Consider the following 19401-nt stretch of genomic DNA (forward strand, 5'->3'; position numbering starts at 1 on the left):
TGCAGCACACATTGAGACAAGAAAACGTCTTTTGGTTTGTTTTTGTGCAGGAAAGGGTCCCTTCCTGCACAGAAACATTCCTGTTTACAGCGTATTGCCATATTGCTTGTATACAACACATTCCTGCCTTTCCCTGTGATGCATGGCAGTGCAGAACGATGGCTTACTGCTGTGCCCTGCGCCACAAAGCCCATGAACCTGGGCTTCAGTGACCCAGTCTCACAGGTCGTTGAGGCTCCCCAGCTCCACAGTTTGCATCTCTGAACCCCAGCCTGCACCTCCTGCCCCAGGCCGGCTCCACTCATGGTGCATCGTGGCCATGGTGTGGTGCCATTTGTGATGACTACTGAAGCAAGTGAGGGGTGGTTCAGTCAGGTAGGCCTGGGACAGAAAATAGACTCTTGCACCAAAATAAAAGTGTCCCACATTAGTGAATCTGATGGGTAAAAAAGGTGGCCCAAGTCTACACATTGGGGCAGTTTTGAACTTGTAAAGACGTGCTGTATAAGTGTTCTGCAAGGTATGGAATATTGTATGCATTTGAACATGCTTCAGGCAATGTTTGTTTTAATAGCAGGGAAAAATGCAATAAAAACTGGTCCAGCATACCATAAAGCGGAACCACAGTCAAAAACCGCCCCACACAATGACTGGTCAGAGCAGCCCTTCGGGCGCTGCCATATTGCCCTATAGGCCAGTCCATCACTGGACTCAATGCAAAACAAGCATTGGCAAAGCCCATAGGTCCTGCCAAAGCAAAAGCTATTGTCTTTGGCAATGTGTTTTAGCCATGTTGTACACCAAGTAAATGCATCTGCCAAAGTGGTAATAGGAATATAGGGCCTCTGTCCTCTCCCCCCACCCCTCCACCCCCGCCCCCAAATGGTGTTTCTAGGACACCTGCGATAGTGGATTTTGAACACCTCTAATGGTGTTTTTTGGATACATGTGATGGTGTTTTTTTGATACCTGTTATTGTGTTTCTAGGGCACCTGTGATGGTGGCTTGTGGACACTTGTTATGGTGTTTCAAGGACACCTGTTATGGTGTGTCTAGGACACCTCTGATGGTGGTTTTTGAACAACTGTTATGGTGTTTCTAGGACAACTCTGATGGTTTTTGCACACATGTTATGGTGTTTCAAGGACACCTGTTATGGTGTTTCTAGGACACCTCTGATTGTGGTTTTTGGACACGTGTTTTGATGGTTTTTAGACACTTGTATGATGATTCTAGGACACCTCTGTTGGTGGTTTATGGACACCTGTTATAGTGGTTTTTGGACACCTGTCATGGTGGTTTTCGGGCACCTGTTATGGTGGTTTTTGGGCACCTGTGATGGTGGTTTTTGGACACCTGTTATGGTGTTTCTAGGACACCTGTGATGGTGGTTTTCGGACACCTGTTATGGTGGTTTTTGGACACCTGTTGTGGTGATTCCAGAACACCTCCGATGGTGGATTTTGGACACCTTTTATGGTGGTTTTTGGACACCTGTGATGGTGGTTTTCGGACACCTGTTATGGTGTTTCAAGGACACCTGTTGTGGTGTTTATGGGACACCTGCAATTGTGGTTTTTGGACACCTGTTATGGTGTTTCTAGAACACCTCTGATGGTGGATTTTGGACACCAGTTATGGTGGTTCTTGGACACCTGTGATGGTGGTTTTTGGACACCTCTTATGGTCTTTCTAGGACACCTGTGATGGTGGTTTTTGGACACCTGTAATGGTAGTTTTTGGACACCTGTTGTAGTGTTTCTAGGACACCTATTATGGTGGTTTTTGGACACCTGTTATGGTGTTTCTAGAACACCTCTGATGGTGGATTTTGGACACCTTTAAGGAGGTTTTTGGACACCTGTGATGGTGGTTTTCGGACACCTGTTATGGTGTTTCAAGGACACCTGTTGTGGTGTTTCTATGACACCTGTAATTGTGGTTTTTGGACACCTGATATGGTGTTTCTAGAACACCCCTGATGGTGGATTTTGGACACCTGTTATGGTGGTTCTTGGACACCTGTAATTGTGGTTTTTGGACACCTGTTATGGTGTTTCTAGAACACCTCTGGTGGTGGATTTTGGACACCTGTTATGGTGGTTCTTGGACACCTTTATGGTGGTTTTTGGACACCTGTGATGGTGGTTTTTGGACACCTGTTATGGTGTTTCAAGGACACCTGTTGTGGTATTTCTAGAACACCTGTAATTGTGGTTTTTGGACACTTGTTATGGAGTTTCAAGGTCACCTGTGATGGTGGGTTTTGGACGCTTGTTATGGTGTTTCTAGAACAACTGTGATGGTGGTTTTTGGACACCTGTTATAATGGTTTTTGGACGACACCTGTTATGGTATTTCTAGGACACCTGTGTTAGTGGTTTTAGGACACCTGTTATGGTGGTTTCAAGAGACCCCTGGTGATGAGTTTTAAGTAGGGCTATAAGTGGGCGATGTCCATTCAGGTCTCAGATTAAAAACAAACACTGAAGTAGGTTCCTACCGGGCCCTGTATTCACGTCATAACTTTACTGTCAAAAAACACTGGTGGATTTCTGACGAATTAATGTAAAAACCTTAAGGTAATCCATGTCAGTGATTCAGTTCCTGTTTATATTTATCAGGTTTTACGTAATCCTTCATCCCTAAGAGTGTTAGCTATTTACGTGATGTTGTGTTTATGTTTTTTTTTCATATAGCATATTACTCTTGTATGGCACTTCATCTTAAACAGCTAACAATCACTGACAAAGCCAATAGTTCTAGTGGGCTTAGGTGTAAGTCAGTTGTTGGGTTATATATATCTGGACGCAATGACAGAGCTCATGGAGGCACCAACATCTAGTTCGGTGACACACTATGGAAATCACAGAAATGTACTTTATATGTTTAGGCCATGCCATTAATTACATAGGTCACACCCCTTTTAGAGACCCCCACGTTCTTCATCATACTTAAAGGCCTGGTTTTAGGATGCCATGATGGTGGTTTTAGTACACCTGTGATTGTGGTTTTGGGAGAGCCTGTCCTGGTGGTGATTTTATGACACCGGCTGCTTTACGGCACCCATAATGAAGGCTGTATGAGACCTGTTATGTGTGTGTTTGGAGAGTTGTAAAGGTGGACTCACCACATCTGTGGTGGTGGGAGACCCTTCACAGTGGTTTTAGGGCACATGTAAATGGGGTTTCAGGAGACCCCTTATAATGATTTTAGGAGACCCCTGACGGTAACTTCTGGACACCCCTGAGGAAGGTTTTACAACACCCGTAAGGGTGATTTTAGGACCTCTGTGATGGTGGCCTCATGAGACCTGTGATGACAGTGTTAGGACACCCCTGGTGGTGGTTTTAGTATACACGAAATGGTGTGCTGTTGATAATAGCTTTGGGATCAGTGCTTTAAATGGGCAGGTACTGTCTGTCACTGAGAACCTGCACTTCTTCAACCTGAAGGGGAGAGCACCTGCACTTCTCACCAATGCTGCAGCACATTTAATGGGAGAGTGCCCGCACTTCTCACCAATGCTGCAGTACATTTAATGGGAGAGTACCTGCACCTCTCAGCACAGCTGCAGTACATTTAATGGGAGAGCACCTACACTTCTCACCAATGCTGCAGTACATTTAATGGGAGAGTACCTGCACCTCTCAGCACAGCTGCAGTACATTTAATTGAAGAGTGCCTGCACTTCTCACCAATGCTGCAGCACATTTAATGGGAGAGTACCTGCACCTCTCAGCACAGCTGCAGTACATTTAATGGGAGAGTACCTGCACTTCTCAGCACTGCTGCAGTACATTTAACGGGAGAGTACCTGCACTTCTCTGTACTGCTGCAGCACATTTAATGGGAGAGTGCCTGCACTTCTCAGCACTACTGCAATACATTTAATGGGAGAGCACCTGCACTTCTCAGCACTGCTGCAGTACATTTAATGGGAGAGTGCCTGCACTTCTCAGCACTGGTGAGTACATTTAATGGGAGAGTGCCTGCACTTCTTGCCAATGCTGCAGTACATTTAATGGGAGAGTACCTGCACCTCTCAGCACAGCTGCAGTACATTTAATGGGAGGGCACCTACACTTCTCACCAATGCTGCAGTGCATTTAATGGGAGAGTACCTGCACTTCTCACCAATGCTGCAGCACATTTAATGGGCGAGTACCTGCACCTCTCAGCACACCTGCAGTACATTTAATGGGAGAGCACCTGCACTTCTCACCAATGCTGCAGCACATTTAATGGGAGAGTACCTGCACTTCTCAGCACTGCTGCAGTACATTTAATGGGAGAGTACCTGCACCTCTCAGCACAGCTGCAGTACATTTAATGGGAGAGTACCAGCACTTCTCAGCACTGCTGCAGTACATTTAATGGGAGAGTACCGGCACTTCTCAGCACTGCTGCAGTACATTTAATGAGAGAATACCGGCACTTCTCAGCACTGCTGCAATACATTTAATGGGAGAGTACCTGGTGTTCTCAGCGCTGCTGCAGTACATTTAATGTGAGAGTACCGGCACTTCTCAGCACTGCTGCAGTACATTTAATGTGAGAGTACCTGCACTTCTCAGAAGTGCTGCAATACATTTAATGGGAGAGTGCGGGCATTTTCCAGCACTGCTGGAATGCATGTAATGGGAGAGTACCGGCACTTCTCGGCGCTGCTGCACGTTCCTTGTCTCCAGTAATATTTGAAGATAACTTTGGAGAGAGATGGAGTGTTGCCTACTGGAAGTTTTGACTCTTCCAGATCAAGCGCTCAAACTATACAGTCCACCAGTATGGATGACGCGACTCCCACACCTTGTAGTCCTCTGTGCTATGTAACATGTGCTACACACTGACTTACACACGTATGATTGTATCTGTGTAACGTAAAGTGCTCTGACACCCTACACTGGCATGAATGGCGCTATAAAGGAAATGTACCTGAGAGAGAGTTTATGGAGACTTGGGGTCACTGTTAAAGGGTGCTAGTGAGGGAATCCCTGGCAGAGGTGGTCACTGGGGGGGGGCGCACACAGGGTCGCACAGGGCGCCGCCAGCGCTGGAGCCGGCACAGGTCTCATGACACCCGTGACTGGTTTTAGACACCCACGAGGTACATTGAGACACCTCTGCGCGGGGTGTAGAGGTCGTGGCTGTTTCCCAGCTCCTGGTGGGTCCATAGCGACATCCAGGCGCTAGCAGGGGCCCAGAGGCCACATTATCTCTCCCAGTAGGAACCTGCACCCCGGCCCCCCGGGACCCACGGCTGCTTGAAGGGTCGGACACAGGGACGTCAGTCCGGGGACCCTGGAGGGTCTCCTCCAGGCGAGTGATTTAATTAAGAGAGGCGCCGGGGCGTGTGCGCGCCTCGAAGCCGCGGATAGGCCCCTCTGCCGGCTCTACGCGCTTGACGGGCAGATATTGAATATCTGTTTATGCTGAGGGGCGGCTGCATTTTTCTGCTAATTACTAATTATATCACGATAGAGGGGAGCTGGATCCGCGAAACCCGAGCCGGAGATGGGGGGCGACCCTGCGCAGCTGACGTGGGGGGCCGGGGGCAGCTGCTCCTGCACTTCTGCAGTATCCCCTTCTCTCTAATGCATGTTCGCCTCCCCAGCCATGCCAAGTATGAGTCCCTGATCCGGGGGGGCTTTAAGTGCTGTGTGTGTCCTTCCAACAGGTGGTGGCGGCGGCCCGGAGCCCCCCCGGACCCCCAGCTGCTGGGGTATGAAGACATCCAGCCTGGTCCAGCACAGATCGGCCCACCAAAGCGTGGCCACATAGCGCCGCCTGCCGAAGAGAGGCGCTATGGACTTCATGCAAAAGCTCCTAGCCGCATCGAGGCGCTAGAGGGCCTCTCGGCCTAGGGCTGCAGCCAGCCTGGGAAAGCGTAACCCCAGGGATTGATGGCCACAGAGCGCCGCCTGCTTCAGAGAGCCGCTATAGACTACAAGCCAAGCTCCTAGCAGCATCGAGGCGCTAGAAGGCAGTATGTCCCCCGGCTGCAGCGAGTCTGGGAAAGCGGGGCCCAGGGATTGATGGCCATATACCGCCGCCTTCTGAAAAGAGGCGCTGTGGACTTCAAGCCGATTTCCTAGCAGCTTCGAGGCGCTAGAAGGCAGAGGGGGCGTGCTAAAGGCCTGTTTCAGGTTGTTATAACTGAGCTCCTCGCACACTGAGGTGCTGAGGGAAGTCTATGGTGCTGGAGCCACCCTGCAGGTTGGCTTCGCACTCCTCATCTTCAGAACACCAAAGGGCGGATTAAACGACACTTTGCACGAGTCAAAGGTTGCACGAAGTGGCGCAAAATCATCACAAAGTCTTTCGGTTCCAGCACAAAACCTTTTAGTAAGTTGCTCCACAGAAACAGGCCCTGTTGTCATCGGTTATCATAGCGCCTACAGGCCCAGGATGGGTCCTGGGGAACTGCGATTCCACACATGGATGGCACATGGGTGTGTGGGCGTTCCATGGATGGTACATGGGTGTGTGTGCGTTCCATGGATGGTACATGGGTGTGTGTGCGTTCCATGGATGGTATGTGGATGTGTGCGTTCCATGGATGGCACATGGGTGTGTGGGCGTTCCATGGATGGTATGTGGATGTGTGCGTTCCATGGATGGTACATGGGTGTGTGTGCGTTCCATGGATGGTATGTGGGTGTGTGGGCATTCCATGGATGGTATGTGGGTGTGTGGGCATTCCATGGATGGCACATGGGTGTGTGGGCGTTCCATGGATGGTACATGGGTGTGTGGGCGTTCCATGGATGGTATGTGGGTGTGTGGGCATTCCATGGATGGCACATGGGTGTGTGGGCGTTCCATGGATGGTATGTGGGTGTGTGGGCATTCCATGGATGGCACATGGGTGTGTGTGCGTTCCATGGATGGTATGTGGGTGTGTGTGCGTTCCATGGATGGTACATGGGTGTGTGGGCGTTCCATGGATGGTACATGGGTGTGTGGGCGTTCCATGGATGGCACATGGGTGTGTGGGCGTTCCATGGATGGTATGTGGATGTGGGCGTTCCATGGATGGTACATGGGTGTGTGGACGTTCCATGGATGGTATGTGGGTGTGTGTGCGTTTTATGGATGGTATGTGGATGTGGGCGTTCCATGGATGGTACATGGGTGTGTGGGCGTTCCATGGATGGTATGTGGGTGTGTGTGCGTTCCATGGATGGCACATGGGTGTGTGGGCGTTCCATGGATGGTACATGGGTGTGTGTGCTTTCCATGGATGGCACATGGGTGTGTGTGCGTTCCATGGATGGTATGTGGATGTGGGCGTTCCATGGATGGTACATGGGTGTGTGTGCGTTCCATGGATGGTACATGGGTGTGTGGGCGTTCCATGGATGGTATGTGGGTGTGTGTGCGTTCCATGGATGGCACATGGGTGTGTGGGCGTTCCATGGATGGTATGTGGATGTGTGCGTTCCATGGATGGCACATGGGTGTGTGGGCATTCCATGGATGGCACATGGGTGTGTGTGCCTTTCAATGGATGGTATGTGGATGTGGGCGTTCCATGGATGGTACATGGGTGTGTGGGCGTTCCATGGATGGTATGTGGGTGTGTGTGCGTTTTATGGATGGTATGTGGATGTGGGCGTTCCATGGATGGTACATGGGTGTGTGGGCGTTCCATGGATGGTATGTGGGTGTGTGTGCGTTCCATGGATGGCACATGGCTGTGTGGGCGTTCCATGGATGGTATGTGGATGTGGGCGTTCCATGGATGGTACATGGGTGTGTGGACGTTCCATGGATGGTATGTGGGTGTGTGTGCGTTTTATGGATGGTATGTGGATGTGGGCGTTCCATGGATGGTACATGGGTGTGTGGGCGTTCCATGGATGGTATGTGGGTGTGTGTGCGTTCCATGGATGGCACATGGGTGTGTGGGCGTTCCATGGATGGTATGTGGATGTGTGCGTTCCATGGATGGTACATGGGTGTGTGGGCATTCCATGGATGGCACATGGGTGTGTGTGCGTTCCATGGATGGTATGTGGGTGTGTGTGCGTTCCATGGATGGTACATGGGTGTGTGGGCGTTCCATGGATGGTACATGGGTGTGTGGGCGTTCCATGGATGGTATGTGGGTGTGTGTGCGTTCCATGGATGGCACATGGGTGTGTGGGCGTTCCATGGATGGTATGTGGATGTGTGCGTTCCATGGATGGCACATGGGTGTGTGGGCATTCCATGGATGGCACATGGGTGTGTGTGCGTTCCATGGATGGTATGTGGATGTGGGCGTTCCATGGATGGTACATGGGTGTGTGGGCGTTCCATGGATGGTATGTGGGTGTGTGTGCGTTTTATGGATGGTATGTGGATGTGGGCGTTCCATGGATGGTACATGGGTGTGTGGGCGTTCCATGGATGGTATGTGGGTGTGTGTGCGTTCCATGGATGGCACATGGGTGTGTGGGCGTTCCATGGATGGTATGTGGATGTGTGCGTTCCATGGATGGTACATGGGTGTGTGGGCGTTCCATGGATGGCACATGGGTGTGTGGGTGTTCCATGGATGGCACATGGGTGTGTGGGCGTTCCATGGATGGTATGTGGATGTGTGCGTTCCATGGATGGCACATGGGTGTGTGGGCGTTCCATGGATGGCACATGGGTGTGTGGGCGTTCCATGGATGGCACATGGGTGTGTGGGCGTTCCATGGATGGTACATGGGTGTGTGTGTGTTCCATGGATGGTACATGGGTGTGTGTGCATTCCATGGATGGCACATGGGCGTGTGGGCGTTCCATGGATGGTACATGGGTGTGTGTGCGTTCCATGGATGGCACATGGGTGTGTGTGCGTTCCATGGATGGTATGGGGATGTCTGCGTTCCATGGATGGTACATGGGTGTGTGTGCGTTCCATGGATGGTACATGGGTGTGTGTGCGTTCCATGGATGGCACATGGGTGTGTGGGCGTTCCATGGATGGTATATGGATGTGTGCGTTCCATGGATGGCATATGGGTGTGTGGGCGTTCCATGGATGGTACATGGGTGTGTGTGCGTTCCATGGATGGCACATGGGTGTGTGGGCGTTCCATGGATGGTACATGGGTGTGTGTGCGTTCCATGGATGGTACATGGGTGTGTGTGCGTTCCATGGATGGTATGTGGATGTGTGCGTTCCATGGATGGTACATGGGTGTGTGTGCGTTCCATGGATGGTACATGGGTGTGTGTGCGTTCCATGGATGGTACATGGGTGTGTGTGCGTTCCATGGATGGCACATGGGTGTGTGGGCGTTCCATGGATGGTATGTGGATGTGTGCGTTCCATGGATGGCACATGGGTGTGTGGGCGTTCCATGGATGGTACATGGGTGTGTGTGCGTTCCATGGATGGTACATGGGTGTGTGGGCGTTCCATGGATGGTACATGGGTGTGTGTGCGTTCCATGGATGGTACATGGGTGTGTGTGCGTTCCATGGATGGTACATGGGTGTGTGTGCGTTCCATGGATGGTATGTGGATGTGTGCGTTCCATGGATGGTACATGGGTGTGTGTGCGTTCCATGGATGGTACATGGGTGTGTGGGCGTTCCATGGATGGCACATGGGTGTGTGGGCGTTCCATGGATGGTATGTGGATGTGTGCGTTCCATGGATGGCACATGGGTGTGTGGGCGTTCCATGGATGGCACATGGGTGTGTGGGCGTTCCATGGATGGCACATGGGTGTGTGGGCGTTCCATGGATGGCACATGGGTGTGTGGGCGTTCCATGGATGGTACATGGGTGTGTGTGCGTTCCATGGATGGTACATGGGTGTGTGTGCGTTCCATGGATGGCACATGGGCGTGTGGGCGTTCCATGGATGGTACATGGGTGTGTGTGCGTTCCATGGATGGCACATGGGTGTGTGGGCGTTCCATGGATGGCACATGGGTGTGTGGGCGTTCCATGGATGGTATGTGGATGTGTGCGTTCCATGGATGGTACATGGGTGTGTGGGCGTTCCATGGATGGCACATGGGTGTGTGGGCGTTCCATGGATGGTATGTGGATGTGTGCGTTCCATGGATGGCACATGGGTGTGTGGGCGTTCCATGGATGGCACATGGGTGTGTGGGCGTTCCATGGATGGCACATGGGTGTGTGGGCGTTCCATGGATGGCACATGGGTGTGTGGGCGTTCCATGGATGGTACATGGGTGTATGTGCGTTCCATGGATGGTACATGGGTGTGTGTGCGTTCCATGGATGGCACATGGGCGTGTGGGCGTTCCATGGATGGTACATGGGTGTGTGTGCTTTCCATGGATGGCACATGGGTGTGTGTGCGTTCCATGGATGGTATGTGGATGTGTGCGTTCCATGGATGGTACATGGGTGTGTGTGCGTTCCATGGATGGTACATGGGTGTGTGTGCGTTCCATGGATGGTACATGGGTGTGTGTGCGTTCCATGGATGGCACATGGGTGTGTGGGCGTTCCATGGATGGTATGTGGATGTGTGCGTTCCATGGATGGCACATGGGTGTGTGGGCGTTCCATGGATGGTACATGGGTGTGTGTGCGTTCCATGGATGGCACATGGGTGTGTGGGCGTTCCATGGATGGTACATGGGTGTGTGTGCGTTCCATGGATGGTACATGGGTGTGTGTGCGTTCCATGGATGGTATGTGGATGTGTGCGTTCCATGGATGGTACATGGGTGTGTGTGCGTTCCATGGATGGTAAATGGGTGTGTGTGCGTTCCATGGATGGTACATGGGTGTGTGTGCATTCCATGGATGGCACATGGGTGTGTGGGCGTTCCATGGATGGTATGTGGATGTGTGCGTTCCATGGATGGCACATGGGTGTGTGGGCGTTCCATGGATGGTACATGGGTGTGTGTGCGTTCCATGGATGGTACATGGGTGTGTGGGCGTTCCATGGATGGTACATGGGTGTGTGTGCGTTCCATGGATGGTACATGGGTGTGTGTGCGTTCCATGGATGGTATGTGGATGTGTGCGTTCCATGGATGGTACATGGGTGTGTGTGCGTTCCATGGATGGTACATGGGTGTGTGGGCGTTCCATGGATGGCACATGGGTGTGTGGGCGTTCCATGGATGGTATGTGGATGTGTGCGTTCCATGGATGGCACATGGGTGTGTGGGCGTTCCATGGATGGCACATGGGTGTGTGGGTGTTCCATGGATGGCACATGGGTGTGTGTGCGTTCCATGGATGGCACATGGGTGTGTGTGCGTTCCATGGATGGCACATGGGTGTGTGTGCGTTCCATGGATGGCACATGGGTGTGTGGGCGTTCCATGGATGGTACATGGGTGTGTGGGCGTTCCATGGATGGTACATGGGTGTGTGGGCGTTCCATGGATGGTACATGGGTGTGTGTGCGTTCCATGGATGGTACATGGGTGTGTGTGCGTTCCATGGATGGTACGTGGATGTGTGCGTTCCATGGATGGCACATGGGTGTGTGTGCGTTCCATGGATGGTACGTGGATGTGTGCGTTCCATGGATGGTACATGGGTGTGTGGGCGTTCCATGGATGGTACATGGGTGTGTGTGCGTTCCATGGATGGCACATGGGTGTGTGGGCGTTCCATGGATGGCACATGGGTGTGTGGGCGTTCCATGAATGGCACATGGGTGTGTGGGCGTTCCATGGATGGCACATGGGTGTGTGTGCGTTCCATGAATGGCACATGGGTGTGTGTGCGTTCCATGGATGGCACATGGGTGTGTGGGCGTTCCATGGATGGCACATGGGTGTGTGTGCGTTCCATGGATGGCACATGGGTGTGTGGGCGTTCCATGGATGGCACATGGGTGTGTGGGCGTTCCATGGATGGCACATGGGTGTGTGGGCGTTCCATGGATGGCACATGGGTGTGTGGGCGTTCCATGGATGGCACATGGGTGTGTGGGCGTTCCATGGATGGCACATGGGTGTGTGGGCGTTCCATGGATGGCACATGGGTGTGTGTGCGTTCCATGGATGGCACATGGGTGTGTGGGCGTTCCATGGATGGCACATGGGTGTGTGGGCGTTCCATGGATGGCACATGGGTGTGTGGGCGTTCCATGGATGGCACATGGGTGTGTGGGCGTTCCATGGATGGCACATGGGTGTGTGGGCGTTCCATGGATGGCACATGGGTGTGTGGGCGTTCCATGGATGGCACATGGGTGTGTGGGCATTCCATGGATGGCACATGGGTGTGTGTGCGTTCCATGGATGGCACATGGGTGTGTGGGCGTTCCATGGATGGTACATGGGTGTGTGTGCGTTCCATGGATGGTATGTGGATGTGTGCGTTCCATGGATGGTACATGGGTGTGTGGGCGTTCCATGGATGGTACATGGGTGTGTGGGCGTTCCATGGATGGTACATGGGTGTGTGTACGTTCCATGGATGGTACATGGGTGTGTGTGCGTTCCATGGATGGTATGTGGATGTGTGCGTTCCATGGATGGTACATGGGTGTGTGTGCGTTCCATGGATGGTACATGGGTGTCTGTGTGTTCCATGGATGGTATGTGGATGTGTGCGTTCCATGGATGGTACATGGGTGTGTGTGCGTTCCATGGATGGTATGTGGATGTGTGCGTTCCATGGATGGTACATGGGTGTGTGTGCGTTCCATGGATGGTACATGGGTGTGTGTGCATTCCATGGATGGTATGTGGATGTGTGCGTTCCATGGATGGTACATGGGTGTGTGGGCGTTCCATGGATGGCACATGGGCGTTCCACAGATGGTATGTGGACGTTTGGGAGTTCCATGCATAGTACGTGGAAGTATGGGCATTCCATGGGTGTTACGTGGGCATGTGGTCCTACCATTGATGGTACGTGGGCATGTGGGCATTCCATGGATGGTACGTGGACCTGTGGGTGTTCCATGGATGGTACATGGACTGTGACATGTGGCCATTCCGTGGATGGTACATGGGCGTTCCATGGATGGTACATGGGCGTTCCACAGATGGTATGTGGACGATTGGGAGTTCCATGCATAGTACGTGGAAGTATGGGCATTCCATGGGTGTTACGTGGGCGTGTGGTCCTACCATTGATGGTACGTGGGCATGTGGGCATTCCATGGATTGTACGTGGACCTGTGGGTGTTCCATGGATGTTATGTGGCCGTGGAGGGGGTCCATGCATTCTACATGGGCATGTAGATGTTCCGCGGATGGTACATGGGTGTGTCGGTGTTCCACAGATGGTATGTGGATGTTCCATGGATGGTAAGTGAATTTGTGGGCATTCCATGGACGGTACGTGGACCTGTGGGTGTTCCATGCATGGTATGTGTGCGTATAGGTGGTCCATGGATGGTACATTGGCATGTGGGTGTTCCACAGTTGGTACATGGGCGTTGTACAGATGGTACGTGGACGTGTGGGTGCCCCATGGATGGTATGTGGCATTCCAACACTTCCACCCATAGTTTTTGGAGCAAAGCCAACAGAAAGATTATCTGGCCTGGCTTTACACCACAAATAACTCCTCTTTGAGGCACATGCAAAGTTGGAGAAATGTTTTAATTTCCCCAAACAGTTCACTCATGGCACAAGCACTGCACTGTGAAGCACACATCCAATGTGTGAAATGTTAAAAAAAATGTCTACGCATAGTACTTTGTACTGGAAGGGGATCCCTCCAGTAAAAACGGGTGGTAGGTATCCCACTCACACCTTTGCACTATGGTGCAAACTGCAGAGATGTATAGGTGACATTGGGCAGACTGTGCACCTCCACCAGGGAAGACACCAGCGAGACATACATAGTAACTATGGGCCTGATTTAGAACTCGGAGGACGGGTTACTCAGTCACAACGGTGACAGATATCCTGTCCGCCGAAATATGAACCCGATTATTTCCAATTGAATGTATTTTTCGGAGCATGAGATATCTGTGGCCGTTGTGACGGAGTAACCCGTCCGCCAAGACCACAATCACGCCCTGTGTCGCTACCCCGCGCTCTCAGTGTAGCACGACGCAGCAGGACAGTTTTTGTCGCTGTGCTGCGGTTCACAGCGCAGGTCCTTCCCTGAGCTAGAGGACTTCTCAGTGGAAGTTTTTTTCAGTGTCTTTTAAGCGTTGGAGAGTATCCTGGGTGTGACCTTCTCCTGCAATGACTTCTTGGCGCTAGAGGGCTCCTGCAGTAAAAGTTTCTTTTTTTATTGTTTTCTCAGTGTGACCTGTTGGAAAGTAGGATCTTTCTGGCATTGTTGTCCCCAGTGTTTACCTGGCGTCAGTGTGCTTAGACTGAAATAACTGGGACCCTGCTAACCAGGACCCCAGTGCCAGTTCTCTCCCCTAAATTTGGTTGGTAAGTACTTCTTACACCCCAAAATTGGCATACTGGTGTACCCCTATAAGTCCATAGTATATGGTACTTATGTACCCACGGCATTGGTACACTGGAGGTCCCCCATGGGCAGCAGCACGTATTATGCCACCCACGGGAGCCCATGCAAACAGTGTCTGCAGGCTGCCATTGGTACATGCACCTTTCACTTCAGATATAAGGCTTGCCTTATGGGAAACACCCGGAACAATGACTCCTAAACCACGAAGTCGTGGAAAACCAAAGCGAAACAACGGTTTTGTTTTCCACGACTTCCTGGTTTTAGGGCCTTAACCATGCATGTGTGAACCACGTACATGCGTGGTTAAGGCACAGTAGGGAGTCGACGAGGTGAAGGAGGAGGTAATTTGGGCCGGGACTGGGGCTGTTTTTTGGGGGGTGGGGGTAGGGGGTGATTAGGGTTTAGGGGGGAGGGGGGTCAGGGTTTAGGTTTTAGGGGTGGGTTGGGGGGTTGGGGTGCTCTAGGTTTTAGGGGTGGGGTGGGGACTCTGGGTATTTTTCATTTTTGGGGGTGGGGGCTTGGGTTGATTAGTGTTTGGGGGAGGGGGGTCAGGTTTAGGTTTTAGGGGTGGGTTGGGGGGTTTGGGTGCTTTAGGTTTTAGGGGCGGGGTGGGGACTTGGGGTATGTTTCGTTTTTGGGGGTGGGTGGGGGGCTCGGGGTGATTAGGGTTTAGGGGCACGGGAGTGGGGTCAGGGTTTAGGTTTTAGGGGAGGGTTGGGGGTTGGGGTGCTTTAGGTTTTAGGGAAGGGGGTTGGGTTTGTGGTAATTTTGGGGGTTGGGTGGAGGGGTCGCTGTAATTTTTAGGGGTGGGGGGCAGGGTGACGCATGCTGGAACCGGGCATGCTGATCACTGATGTCTTTACCAGGAATGCCTTTACTACGAAAAATCGTTGTTAAGGCATTCATGGTAAAGACATTAGTGATTACAATGAGGTCGTTGTTCCGAACTGGTTGATGAGCCATGGGGGGTTGAAGCACTCGTTGTTTCAACATATAACCCTGCCTTATATCACGGTCACTGCACTTGGAGAGTATAAGTCACCCTATGGTAGGCCCTTGAGCCTTAGGGCAGGGTGTATGGTTCTGTGTCTGAGGGTACCCTTGTGTGACTAGAGGTACCACCACAATCCCCAGACTCCATTTTCTTGGCTTTGTAAGTGTGAGGAAGCTATTTTAAGGTATGTAGTGGACACTGGTCATCACAAGATGTCCAACTACATAACGTTTTCACCGAACCTATTCATTTTTGGTGTCAAACATGTTGGAATCATGCAACAACGCCGGTCGCAGTGTTAGTTTCATGATACAATGTACTCTGGGGGGTTCTGCCTGTGCAGCCTTGGAGGGTCTGTGCACAAGCCAGTGCTGCTGCTGACCCCAGACACTGCTGTGCCCTCCTGTTGCTGAGCTCAGGCAGGGAAAGGCAGAACAATGGATTTCCTTTGAAAGAGAGGTGTTACCACCTCTCCTTTAGAAATAGGTGTCTGTGGGCCAGGATCGGGGTGCTTCTGAGCCCCACCAGACTGTTGAAGGGCATATTTGGTGCCCTCCTTGCAAAACTGGTTTCTTCCAGTACAGGACCCCGCAGGCTGTGCACCGTGCCTGTTTGCTGTTGCCAAGGCTTGTTAGCTCTTCAGTCCAAAGATCTCCTAGCTCGAAGAAGCCTCAGCCTCAAGCATCACACAGCTCCAAGACGGACATCCTCCCTGCAATCCTGCAACGTGGACATCCATCTTCTTTGTGCTGCTGAGGCCTTCTCATGACTCCCTGTGACTGCTGCCAGAGGATCCTCCTGGGATCTCCATCAATTACTGCTGACGCTCCCCAGGGCTGAGGGCTGGCCCTGATTTACCTGCGAAGATTGAGTCCTTTCGACAGTGCTGGCCCCATCTATTGCAACTCTTTCTGCATCCTTCCTCTTGCATTTGCCAAGGCTTGTTGGTGGCCCTGCTGGTCACAGACCCTTCTGCAATTCGACGACCAGTGTGGGACAGCTCGTGGATGACTCCTGGGATCCTTCTGCATCGCCTGGATGCCGCAGCTGCTTCTCCATGACAACAGTTCAACAGAGAAGTACCCACGAGAAGGGTGGGCATTGCCCTCTTGCACCCCCTGGGTGACCCTGGGTGGGTTAGACTCTGTTCTCTCTTTCCTCAGGTACTCCTTGTCCGGAATCCACACCTGGGTTCCACCGACCTGGACAACCGAGGTCCCCATTGACTCCAACTGGAGGTTCTGGCACAACTTCACCCCTATGCACCTGGGCTCCCTGGTGTAGGTACTCCCCTTCTCTGGGTGTCCATGGGTTGGGGCACTCTTGAACCTTGCTTGTTCCAGTAGGTTTCCTCTGGGTCCTCTGGAAAGGGTCCTTCTGCAACCTTTTTCCAACCGTGACTATCCCATGTTATCTCCGGACACCAATGCTAAGTAACACCTCTGCATACGGGCTTCTGGGGAAACTCTGCTACTTACCTCTGGTGTTCTAGTACTTGCCCAGTCCTTAGGATCCTTGAGTATTATTTTTGTCTGGTTTGACTGTTCGTAACCCATTTTTTTAGTATATGGTTTGGTCACCCCATAGGGGCCCACGTTATTATATGCCTTTGAAGTATATTTTTGTGGGTATTTATCTCTGGTTGGGAGATATGCCAAAGTTAGTTTAGTGCCTGTGTTTTAATATATAATACTCTCTTTTTCCAACACATTTTGTGGTTCTTACTTGTGTTTAAATCAGCGACCTTCCTCCAGAAATAACCTCCTGGTGCCCTGGGATGCAGCTGGGGTCACTTGCAGCTCCATCTTTCTCCAGCAGTGCCTTCCCAGTGCCAGAAACATAGTTGTGAACTAGTACTGGTTTACAGATTGTACTGTTGTGCATTTCACGTCAAAACCCTGCAACGTTTCACTTTCACACTCTTTCTAGGGACTTACAGGTTTCAGTAGTAAGCTCAGTTTGGATTTAAAGCCAGTTGTCCACCCCCCCACACCTCCATCACCCCCCAGAATGGCATTTTCTCCTGGACCCCCGGGCACAGAAAGGACAGATTGTGAACAATATTTCATGTTTGAAGAAGTTTCCATCACAAAATGAGTTCACTGTAAACCTTGCTGGTGCATTAATTTTAGAATCAGCATTTGTGCGGTGATCTCGGGAGTTTATCACCAAACCCCAACCTGATGGAGACCCCAGAATTATGGGGGATCGTGGCATCCTGGGACAGAGAGCTCAAAGCCAGGTTCTGCTTGAATCACTCAGGCAGTCCAGGCCTGGAAATTGATCCCAGGCAGGCCCTGGTATGCCCGAACTGTCCCAGTTTATTTTACTGCGTCTAGTGATGAGGCCTGTTCCGCTCTGCATATTTCAATCCGTTTAAGGGAGATTATGGGATAATTTACCCATCTCTGTGAGCTATTAGCTTTCAGAAGCATGTCACTCATCGGTATACATCCCTGGATATACAGCAGGGGGAGTTCCTTCATCAGACCTTCCCCACCAGGCGCTTGGCTCAGGACTGAGGGTTCATTGTGCCAACAGCAGGGCTGGCTCCTGTGTGCAGAGGGGGCAACCCTTGGGCACTGCTGTGAAAATCATGGCGGGGACCCAGGCGCGAGTTATAGCTGAGAAGTTTTGCAAAGTTCACAATTTTCACCAATCACTTCGTCTGCATAGTTTCCCGGTTTCAGCTCGTCTTTAATGGTGCAAGGTTATTCTTTCTATTGTGAGACAATTCTCACGCTAATGAAGCACAAAGAAGGTCATTCTCACACCAATTAAATGCAAAGAAGATCATTCTCACGCTAATGAAACGCAAAGAAAATCATTCTCACGCCAACAAAATGCAAAGAAGATAGTTATAACGCTAATCAAATGCAAAGATGATCATTCTCACAGTAATGAAAAGCAAAGAAGATCATTCTCAAACGCAAAGAAGATCATTCCCACGTTAATGAAATGCAAAGAAAATCATTCTTACGCTAATGAAACGTAAAGAAGATAGTTCTAACACTAATGAAACGCAAAGAAGATCATTCTCACGGTAATGAAACGCGAAGAAGATCATTCTCAAACGCAAAGAAGATCATTCTCAGGCTAATGAAACGCAAAGCAAATCATTCTTTTGCTAATGAAAAGCAAAGAAGATAGTTCTAACACTAATGAAACGCAAAGAAGATAATTCTCACGGTAATGAAACGCAAAGAAGATCATTCTCAAACGCAAAGAAGATCATTCTCACACCAATGAAATGCAAAGATGATAGTTCTAACACTACTAAAACGCAAAGAAGATCATTCTCACGCTAATGAAATGCAAAGAAGATAATTCTCGCGCTAATGAAATGCAAAGAAGTTCATTCTCACGCCAATGAAACACAAAGAATATCATACTCACGCCAATGAAACGCAAAGATCATAGTCAAGCTAATGAAACGCAAAGAAAATCATACTAACGCCAATGAAACGCAAAGAAGATAGTTCTAATGCTAATGAAAGTCAAAGAAGATCATTTTCATGGTAATGAAACGCAAAGAAGATCATTCTCACGCCAATGAAATGCAAAGAAGATCATTCTCACGCCAATGAAATGCAAAGAAGATAGTTCTCACGCTAATGAAACACAAAGAAAATCATTCTCACACCAACGAAAAGCAAAGAAGATAGTTCTAACACTAATGAAACGCAAAGAAGATCATTCTCACGGTAATGAAATGCAAAGGAGATCATTCTCACGTTAATGAAATGCAAAGAAAATCATTCTCACGCCAACTAAATGCAAAGAAGATAGTTCTAATGCTAATGAAATGCAAAGAAGATCATTCTCACTGTAATGAAACGCAAAGAAGATCATTCTCAAACGCAAAGAAGATCATTCTCACATTAATGAAACGCAAAGATGATAGTTCTAATGTTAATAAAACGCATAGAAGATCATTCTCAAACACACAGAAGATCATTCTCACGCCAATGAAACGCAATGATGATAGTTCTAACGTTAATAAAACGCATAGAAGATCATTCTCACGCTAATG

At 50.5% G+C, this 19401-nt stretch overlaps 1 protein-coding gene across 1 annotated transcript in view; it reads left to right on the forward strand.

The window, feature by feature from the left end:
* The window catches only part of LOC138249644 (streptococcal hemagglutinin-like), a 60039-nt gene extending 54175 nt beyond the window's left edge, over nucleotides 1-5864 (forward strand). Inside the window, exon 11 of the mRNA XM_069203589.1 lies at nucleotides 5615-5864. Coding sequence (XP_069059690.1) covers nucleotides 5615-5864 — 250 coding nt within the window. The remainder of the gene's footprint in view (nucleotides 1-5614) is intronic.
* Nucleotides 5865-19401: the final 13537 nt, after the last annotated feature.

The sequence above is a fragment of the Pleurodeles waltl genome, chromosome 8 (assembly GCF_031143425.1).
Source record: "Pleurodeles waltl isolate 20211129_DDA chromosome 8, aPleWal1.hap1.20221129, whole genome shotgun sequence".
NCBI classification, from domain to species: Eukaryota; Metazoa; Chordata; class Amphibia; order Caudata; family Salamandridae; genus Pleurodeles; species Pleurodeles waltl.